Here is a 10,681-nt window from a genome sequence, read left to right as displayed (position 1 = left end):
ATGAGTCATGGTAGAGGCAGAGGCGGAGCATCTAGCTCGAGCGGTCATCAGAACCGTATTTATGCGTTGGTAGGACGACAGGATCAAAAGTCATCGCCTGATATTGTTACAGGTATATTATCAATTTTCTCATATGATGTATATGCACTGATTGACCCAGGTTCCACCTTATCATATGTTACTCTGTTGGTTGCTAGTAAGTTTGGAATAAAACCTGAATTGGTTAAACCTTTTGAGGTATCTACACCTATTGGGGACTCAGTGGTAGTTAAGCGAGTATATAGGGGTTGTATAATAGTGGTTCATAGTCGATCTACCGTAGCGGACCTAATCGAGTTAGATATGGTAGAATTTGATGTTATAATGGGTATGGATTGGTTGGCTTCTTGTCATGCCAACGTTGATTGTAGATCAAAGATAGTCCGATTTCAATCTCCAGGGGAGCCCGTTTTGGAGTGGAAATGTAATACGGCGTCGCCGAGAGGTAGATTTATTTCCTATCTCAAGGCAAGGAAAAAGATCAGAAAGGGCTGTATTTATCACTTAGTTCGGGTTCAGGATGTGGAAGTAGAGTCACCAACCATTCAGTCCATCCTTGTGGTTAATGTGTTTCCCGATGTTTTTCCTGATGAGCTTCCGGGTTTTCCGCCAGAGCGAGAAATTGAGTTTGCTATTGACCTACTACCAGATACTCATCTAATATTTATTCCTCCCTATAGAATGGCCCCCGCAGAGCTAAAAGAGTTAAAGGAACAACTAAAGGACTTGCTTGAAAAAGGCTTTATCAGGCCTAGTACATCACTGTGGGTAGCACCTGTGTTATTTGTGAGGAAGAAAGATGGTTCCTTACGGATGTGTATTGATTATAGACAGTTGAATAAGGTGACAATCAAGAATAAGTACCCGCTCCCGAGGATTGATGATTTATTTTAACAGTTGCAAGGTGCCAAGTGTTTTTCAAAGATAGATTTGAGGTCCGGGTACCATCAGGTAAGGGTTAAGGAGGAAGATATTCCGAAGATAGCATTTAGGACCAGATACGGGCACTTTGAGTTTCGTGTTATGTCATTCGGTTTGACCAATTCCCCAGCAGTATTCATGGATTTGATGAACCGTGTGTTCAGGCCCTTTTTAGATATGTTCGTAATTGTATTTATCGACGATATATTGGTGTATTCTCATTTAGAGGCTGAGCATGCAGATCATTTGCGTACTGTGCTCAGAGTTCTACAAAAAGGGAAGTTGTATGCAAAATTCTCTAAATGTGAATTCTAGTTGAACTCTGTAGCTTTCCTTGGGCATATCATTTCGAGTGAAGGTATCCGGGTTGATACACAAAAGATTGAGGCAGTAAAAACTTGGCCTAGACCCCCGACACCGATGGAGGTTCGTAGCTTTCTCAATTTGGTAGGTTATTACAGGAGATTTGTAGAGGGATTTTCTTCCCTTTCAGCACCTTTGAAAAAGTTGACTCGGAAGGGAGCAAAGTTTCAATGGACTGATGCTTGCGAACGGAGTTTCCAGGCATTGGAGGACAGATAGACTTCTGCACCGGTTCTAACGCTCCCAGAAGGGACCGATGGTTATGTTATCTATTGTGATGCTTCAGGCATTGCATTGGGTTACGTGCTGATGCAGCATGGTAAGGTTGTAGCTTATGATTCTAGACAACTAAGAAAGCACGAGAAGAATTACCTGTCCCACGATTTATAGTTTGCCGCAGTAATTCATGCACTAAAGATGTGGAGGCACTACTTGTATGGCATTCATGTTGATATCTATACGGATCATAAGAGCTTCCAGTATATCTTCAAGCAAAAGGAATTGAATTTACGTCAAAGGAGATGGTTGGAGCTACTTAAAGACTATGACGTTGATATTGTATACCATCCGGGGAAGGCGAACGTAGTAGCCGACGCCCTCAGCCGTAGATCTATGGGTAGCCTGTCATATTTACAGCCAGAAAAGAGGGGAATAGCCCATGAGCCAATATACCAAACATGCTTAGGAACTATGCTAAGGTCTCCTGAAGCCTGGGGGTAACAGCAGGCGCCTCCGGTACGTGCCCCCAGCTGGAACTACTGATGGCTCCTCAACTTCTGCTCTGGTAGGTGCTCTGGCTGCGTCACTTACTCCTCGTTTGCCTCTGCCTTTGCCTCTAGCGATACCTGCTCCGGGAGTAGCGTCGTCGATAACTGCAGCTTGTGTCCTCACCATCTATGAGAGAATGGAATGATAAAAGTTCAAACTCCGAGATCAATAAGCTCGCACGATAAGAATGAAAGAAGTGAGATTGTCCTAATAGTTCTGTAGCCTTTCGAAGATAAGTACAGACGTCTCCGTACCGATCCGCAAGACTTTACTAAACTCGCTTATGACTCATAGCACCTATGAATCTAGAGCTTTGATACCAACTTGTCATGACCCAAATTCCCCTCTGTTTAGGTATCGTGATGGCACCTAGTCTTAGGGACTAGGTAAGCCTAACACTAATTGAAACAACAACATTATCTAAATAACATCCAACAATTTGAAATAGAAATCTCTTAAAATTTAAAATTTCCAAAACCGGTAGTACAAGTCATAAGCTCTACAGAGATCGCTACAAATTTCTATATACAACTGTTTGGAAATAGGTAAAACAGTGTGAATACAAAATAAGAAGGGGACTCCGAAGCCTACGAACGCAGTAGCAGGTTTACCTCGAGTCTCCGCAGTAATAGTCTGCACAACTAGCTAATGATCAATACTTGGATCTGCACAAAAATGTGTAGAAGTGTAGAATGAGCACACCACAGCGGTGCCAAGTAAGAATCAAGACTAACCACGGTGGAGTAGTGATGAGGAACAGTCAAGACACCCACTGGTCTAATAAACTAAACAAGTATAAGTATAGGAAACAGCAGAACATAAAGACTATGCAATATGGCTCACAATACAATAATTTCAACAAGAAAGGAAACAACAAGTATCAGCGGAATACCATAAAAGTGACACAGAAAAGTGAATGGAACACAACCTAAATCCGAAATCACAAATACAGCAATGACAAGTAATAACTCAGCAACTACAACCGCTTTTACATCAGGTTTTAGTCAAAAAACTCCACGAGGTACCGAACCTTGGACAAATCACAATTCACGGGTCTCAATACCTGAACCCTAACCCTTGGAATTCTGTGCCCTCATAACACCTCATAACCGCATTAACAAATCACGTGCCAATAGAGCCATTCTCACATAGAAGGCAAGTAAACAAGGGTGAGCATATATGTTCAACAATATCAAGAACACCTTTTATCTGATAAGAGTGCTTAACTACGTGCATGCTTGTGCAAGTGTCCTAACATAGTCCATACCAGCAAATAAGCATAAGGAAAAAGAACTAACAACACGTAGAATATTTTTCTCACAATTTTCACAAGATAAATCTCACACAGGTAAGTGTACCACTACACAAATATCAACAACAAGAATGCCCCCAGGCCATCACAAATCATCACAAAACAATCCCTGACACAGCCGACCTTGTCTCGCCACGTGTGCAACAATAAAGTAAATGCCCTCCTTGTCTCGCCAGACATGCATAACAATGTTCCCACCTTGTCTCGTTACATGCACAACCCACACACATATATATATATATATATATATATATATATATATATATATATATATATATATATATATATATATATATATATATATATATATATATATCCGCCCTTGTCACGCCGCATGTGCAAACATCAATAGTAACAATAGCACGGCTGAAACCTCGTGCAACCCCATGACAACAACCACACGGCAGAAACCTCGTGCATCACAATAACCACAACCGCACGGCAGAAACCTCGTGCATCACAATAATAACAACCGCACGGCAGATAACTTGTGCATCACCACAACAAGTACAATAGCAATAATGGCATTAATACAAAGTACGACAAGTAAATCAACTCAAGAACTTTAAATCACAAGAAAAGGTAGAACCAATTCACAAGGATTAACCACAGTAAAGAATGCTACGCGTAAAGAGATCAGCTCAACAAGGGAAAACTAATATGTAGAAATGATCCCACAATATACATTTCAACAACAGGGAAGCTAACACGAGTCAAATAATTCCAAATAAAACAAGTCAACTAAGATATAGGATATCTAAATTTCTCTTAAGGTTGATAATTTACGAAGGATATTCAACAATTCAATTAAGGATAAGCAGGGTAAAGATAATCATAACCTCAATTAAGACTGAATAATTTTAGGATGAGATACTAATGATTCCAAATAAAGATAAGCATATATGAGAAGATAGCATGGCAATAGAAGAGGTATAATCTTCAGTTAAGCCAAATAATAGTCAAATAGGTAATAAGAAAGAAACCTTAAGCAATTAATTCAAATTAAAGCATGTAGAGGTGAAATTAGTAAATAGGAACTTAATCATATCAAGAACAACTTCAAACTCAGAGAATATAAGGACCTAAGACCCTAAAAGGCGAACTTTCCACAAATAAATCCGAGTACACACTCGTCACTTCGCATACATGGACTACAATCAACATAGAAGACTCAAATCCTAAGGGGAAATCCTCCCACACAAGGTTAGGCAAGATACTTACCTCAAAGAAGACAGATCGATACTCAAAAATGAACTTCTCAGGTGAAATGACCTCCGGACGGCTCAAATCTAATCAAAATAAGTTCAAAACACAAATAAAACATATAAGAGACTATTCCGAATCATAAAGCTTCAATCTTTATCAAATCTAAAAATTGGTCCAAAAGTCGACCCCCGGGACCGCACCTCGGAACCCGATAAATTTTACAAAACCCGAACACCCATTCCGTTATGATTCCAACCATACAAAAATTAACAAATTCTGATACCATTTCGTCCCTCAAAACATGATTTTTCATTTTGGAAATTTTCTTCAAAAACTACCATTTTCCTCAACTCAAAACAGAAATTAAATGATAAAAATAAAGATAAAATCATGGAATATAATAAATTCTAGGTGAAGAACACTTACCCAATCAATTTGCTTGAAAAATCCACAAAGAATCGCTCAAAATCGGGCTCTACAAGTCAAAATATGATGAAAATGGCCTAACCCTCGATTTGGAAAACTTATATTCTGCCCAGGTCTGAAAGCATCGCGAACGCGGAGAAAGGCTCGCGTTCGCGAAGAAGAAAAATGGAAGCTGCCCAGTTATGCTTCGCGAATGCGAAGTCACGCTCGCGAACGCGGAGAAGAAGAGATGGAGACCTACGCAAACACTTAGGGAACACGCGAATGCGAAGAGTAACGACCTCCAGTGCTCAGGGCCTGGTTTCTACTATGCGAATGCAAAACTGAGGATGCGAACACGATGAAGGAAATGTGCAAAGCTATGTGATCGCGAGGGGTACTACGTGAACGTGAAGAAGGAAATTGAGGGGGGTCAGTAGAGATACTTCGCGAATGCAAAAGTAGCTTCGCGATCGCGAAGAAGGACAACAGACACCAGAACCAGCAGTTCAAAATAGGGGGAAATGACCCGTAACCCATCCGGAACACTCCCGAGACCCCCGAGACCCCCGGGACCCCGTCTAAACACACAAACAAGTTCCATAACCTAACACGGACTCGCTCGAGGTCTCAAATCACATCAAACAACGTCGAAACTATGAATCGTACCATGAATCGAACTTATGAACTTCCAAAACTTCCAACTTCTAAAACTCGTGCCAAAACCTATCAAACCACGGCAGAAACCTCGTGCATCACAATAACCACAACCGCACGGCAGAAGCCTCATGCATCACAATAACCACAACCGCACGGCAGAAACCTCGTGCATCACAATAATAACAACCGCACGGCAGATACCGCGTGCATAACCACAACAAGTACAATAGCAACAATGGCAATAATACAAAGTACGACAAGTAATTTAATTCAAGAACTTTAAATCACAAGAAAAGGTAGAACCAATTCACAAGGAATAACCACAGTAAAGAATGCTAGGCGTAAAGAGATCAGCTCAACAAGGGAAAACTAATATGTAGCAACGATCCCACAATATACATTTCAACAACAGGGAAGCTAACACGAGTCAAATAATTCCAAATTGCGATACCATTTCGTCCCTCAAATCATGATTTTTCATTTTGGAAATTTTCTTCAAAAACTACCATTTTCCTCAACTCTTAAATGATAAAAATAAAGATGAAATCATGGAATATAATAAATTCTAGGTAAAGAACACTTACCCAATTGATTTGCTTGAAAAACCCACAAAGAATCGATGTAATTCGAGCTCTAAAAGTCAAAATATGATGAAAATTGCCAACCCTCGATTTGGAAAACTTATATTCTGCCCAAGTCTGAAAGCATCGCGAACGCGGAGAAAGGCTCGCATTCGCGAAGAAGAAAAATGGAAGTTGCCCAGTTGTGCTTCGCGAAAGCGAAGGCACGCTCGCGAACACGGAGAAGAAGATATGGAGACCTACTCGAACGCGTAGGGAAACACGCGAATGCGATGAGTAACGACCTCCAGTGCTCAGGGCCTGGTTTCTTCTACGCGAATGCGGAACTGAGGACGCGAACGCGATGAAGGAAATGTGCAGAGTTACGCGATCGCGAGGGGTACTACGCGAACGTGAAGAAAGAAATTAAGGGGGGTCAAAAGAGACACTTCGCGAACTCGAAAGTAGCTTTGCGATCACGAAGAAGGACAACAGATACCAGAATCAGCAGTTCAAAAATAGGGGAAAATGATCTGTAACCCATCCGGAACACACCCGAGACCCCCGGGACCCCGTCTAAACACACAAACAAGTTCCATATCCTAACCCGGACTCGCTCGAGGTCTCAAATCACATCAAACAACGTTGAAACTACGAATCGCACCACAAAAATTTTCAAAGATAAATGTTACCCATAATCTCACGAACTCAAATATATAATTTTTACCTAATTCCATAATCATTTTCATGGTTAAATCTTATTTTTACTAATACCCTAGGTTTTCCTCAAAATCCCAATAATTTCACCATTTTCCATGTTAAATCTACCCACGATTCACGTATTTAGCTAAAGAATTGATAGGGAACACTTACCTCTTGATGTTGATGGAATCCCTCCGCAAAATGCTCTCAAAATCGCCTAAGACCAAGTGGTAAATGAGGGAAATAAAGCTAAGTCCCGTAATAAAAAGCTCCTACACCAGTCGTAAATGTCGTATTTGCGACATCTTGTTCGCAAATGCGACAAAATCATCGTAAATGCGAAGGCTGGCCTTCTCTAACAGGGTCACAAATGTGACCAAGAAGTTCATAAATGGGAAAAGGGTTCAGATCGCAAATGTGAGTCCTGCCTTGTCCAGGCTTCATCGCAATTGCGAAGACAACCTCGCCAATGCGAGGTTCGCAAATTTGAACAAAACCTCGCATTTGCAATACCTGAGGCACCAGCAAAAAAACCAGAAAACTGAAGTCTTTCCATCCCTCCGAACGCGTCTGAAACTCACCCGAGCCCTCAAGGCTCCACACCAAATGTCCACACAAGTCTAAAAACATCATACGGACTCGCCCACACTATCGAAACACCGAAATAACATCTAAAATCATGAATCGGATGCCAAAATGCATGAATCAAATCATGAAACGCAAAAACTTCTAAAAATACTTCCGCACGTCCGGTTCCTATCAAATCAACTCGGAATAACGCCAAATTTTGCGTGCAAGTCTTAAATCACCATACAAAACTATTCCCAGGCTCGGAATCCCAAACGGGCCTCGATAACACCAAAACTGACTTCAAACCAAATTTAAAGAACTTGAAAACCTTTAATGCGCCGACTTTCAATATTAAGTGTTGAAATGCTCCCGGGTCGTCCGAAACCCGATCCAAACATACGCTCAAGTCCAAAATCATCATACAAACCCATTGGGAACATCAAATCCTGGTTTCGAGGTCGTTTATTCAAAACATTGACTCAAGTCAAACTTAACCATTTTAAGTCAATATTAAGGAACTAAGTGTTCTGATTTCAACCCGAACCCTTCCAAACCCGAACTAACCATCCCCGCAAGTCATAAAATAGTAAAAGCATATACGGGGAGTCTTAATTAGGGAACGGTGATCTAGAAAGTAAAACCATCGGTCTGGTCGTTACATTCTCCACCTCTTAAACAAACGTTTGTCCTCGAACAGGTCTAGAATCGTACGTGGAGTGCCGAATAAGTGTGGATATCTGCTCTGCATGTCCTCCTCAGTCTCCCAAGTCGCCTCCTCGACTGGTTGACCCCTCCACGAAACCTTTACCCCAGAAATCTTCTTGGACCTCAACTGGTGAACCTGTCTGTCAACAATGGCAACTAGCTCCTCCTTATAACCCAGGCTCTCATCTAGATGAACCGTAATGTAATCTAACACATGCAACTTGTCGGCATGATACCTCCGGAGCATAGACATATGGAAAGTTAGAAGAACTCTCGATAGACTGGGAGGCAAATCAAGCTCATAAGCAACCTCCCCAACTCGCCTCAACACCTCAAATGGACCTATAAACCTTCGGCTCAACTTGACCATCTTCCCGAAACTCATAATACCCTTCATCGGTGAGACTTTCAAGAAAACCTTCTCGCCACCATATAAATAATAAAAAATGCACCTTCTGATCTGCGTAACTCTTATATTTGGATTGTGCTATGCGAAGTCTCTTCTAAATCAACTTCACCTTCTCCAAGGCATCCTTCACTAAATCAGTACCATATAACCTAGCCTAGCCGGGCTCAAACCATCCGATGGGCGAACTACATTGTCGACCATACAAAGCCTCAAATGGAGCCATCTTAATGCTGGACTGATAATTGTTGTTATAAGCAATCTTGGCCAAAGGGAAGAATCGATCCCACTAACCTCCGAAGTCAATCACGCATGCTCTGAGCATATCCTCCAAGATCTGAACCGATCGCTCTGACTGCCCGTCGGTTTGCGAATGAAAGGTTGTGCTGAGCTCTACCTGAGTCCCCAACTCACTTTGTACTGCCCTTCAGAAATATGAAGTAAACTGAGGGCCTCTATCTGATATGGTGGAAACAAGCATACCATACAACCAAACAATATCCTGAATGTAAAACTGGGCCATTCTCTCTGAAGAATACGTGGTCACAACCGGAATGAAGTGTACCGACTTGGTCAACCTGTCGACGATGACCCAAACTACATCAAACTTCCTCAAGCTCCATGGTAACCCAACTACAAAGTCCATAGTGATGCGCTCCCATTTCCACTCAGGTATAACCACTCGCTGGAGTAGGCCACCTGGCCTCTGATGCTCAAACTTAACCTGCTGGCAATTTAGGAACCTCGCTACATACTCAACTATGTCCTTCTTCATTCACCACCACGAATAATGTTGCCTCAGGTAGCGATACATCTTCATAGCACCTGGATGAATAGAATACCGAGAACTGTGTGCCTCCTCTAGAATCTTTTCCCTTAATCAATCAACATTAGGAACACATAGATGACCCTAGAGTCGCAGAACACCATCCTCGCCGATAGTAACCTCCTTGGAACCACCCTGTAGTATCGTCTCTTTGAAAACCAACAAGTGCAGGTCGTCGTACTGACGAGACTTGATCTGCTCCAATAGTGAAGACTGGGCGACGATGCATGCAAGAACTCGGCTAGGCTCGGAAATATCCAACCTCACAAGTCTGTTAGCCAAGGAATGAATGTCCAATGACAATGGCCTCTCCTCTACTGAAATGAATGCCAAACTATCCATAATCTTCGCCTTTCTGCTCAAGGCATCCGCAACCACATTTGCCTTGCCTGGATGCTAAAGTATGGTAATATCATAATCTTTTAGTAACTCAAGCTACCTATGCTGCCTCAAATTGAGATCCCTCTGCTTGAACAAATATTGCAAGATGCGATGATCGGTGTAAACCTCACAAGACACCCCATAAAGATAATGCCTCCAGATATTAAGAGCATGAACTATCGCGGCCAACTCCAAATCATGTACGGGGTAATTCTTCTCATGGGACTTCAACTGACGTGAAGCATATGCAATAACTCCCCCCTCATGCATAAATATACAACCTAGGCCAACGCGTGAAGCGTCGCAATACACAGTATACATCCCTGAAAGCGTCACAACACTAACACCGGTGCTAAAGTCAATGCGGTCTTAAGCTTATAAAAGCTCGCCTCGCAATCATCGGACCATCGGAATGGAGCACCCTTATGGGTCAATCTAGTCAAAGGTGCTACAATAGATGAGAAGCCATTCACAAACCGACAATAATAACCTGCTAACCCTAAGAAGCTCCTGATCTCGGTCGTTGTGGTAGGATAGTTCCAACTCTAAACTACCTCAATCTTCTTGGGATCGACCTTAATACCCTCGCCTGACATAATATGCCCCAAGAATACCACAGAATCTAACCAGAACTCACACTTGGAGAATATAGCATATAGCTTTTATTCCCGTAAGGTCTGAAGCACCACTCTCAAATGTTGCTTGTGCTCCTCTATGCTATGCGAGTAAACCAAAATCTCATCTATGAAGACAATGACAAACGAATCAATGTATGGCCTAAACACCCAATTCAATAGATCCATCAACGTCGATGGGCATTAGTCAAGTCGAAGGATATCACTAGAAACTCATAATGG

At 41.9% G+C, this 10,681-nt stretch overlaps 1 protein-coding gene across 1 annotated transcript; it reads left to right on the top strand.

Moving 5' to 3' along the window:
- Window positions 1–2,236, top strand: LOC138909210 (uncharacterized). Its single transcript, XM_070200398.1, has 2 exons — window positions 1–803; window positions 2,050–2,236. Exons 1-2 carry the CDS (start codon window positions 1–3, stop codon window positions 2,234–2,236), a joined length of 990 nt encoding a protein of 329 aa, XP_070056499.1.
- Window positions 2,237–10,681: the final 8,445 nt, after the last annotated feature.

Source organism: Nicotiana tomentosiformis, chromosome 4, assembly GCF_000390325.3.
Source record: "Nicotiana tomentosiformis chromosome 4, ASM39032v3, whole genome shotgun sequence".
In the NCBI taxonomy this organism is placed as follows: domain Eukaryota; kingdom Viridiplantae; phylum Streptophyta; class Magnoliopsida; order Solanales; family Solanaceae; genus Nicotiana; species Nicotiana tomentosiformis.
The sequence above is the reverse complement of the archived record's forward strand: the minus strand, read 5'-3'. Positions and strand labels throughout refer to the sequence as shown.

Coding starts and splice junctions, on each gene's coding strand:
- LOC138909210 (XM_070200398.1), top strand. CDS start 1: ATGAGTCATGGTAGAGGCAGAGGCGGAGCATCTAGCTCGAGCGGTCAT. Junction 804..2,049: donor ATCAGGCCTAGTACATCACT/GTGGGTAGCACC, acceptor GGGTAACAGCAG/GCGCCTCCGGTACGTGCCCC.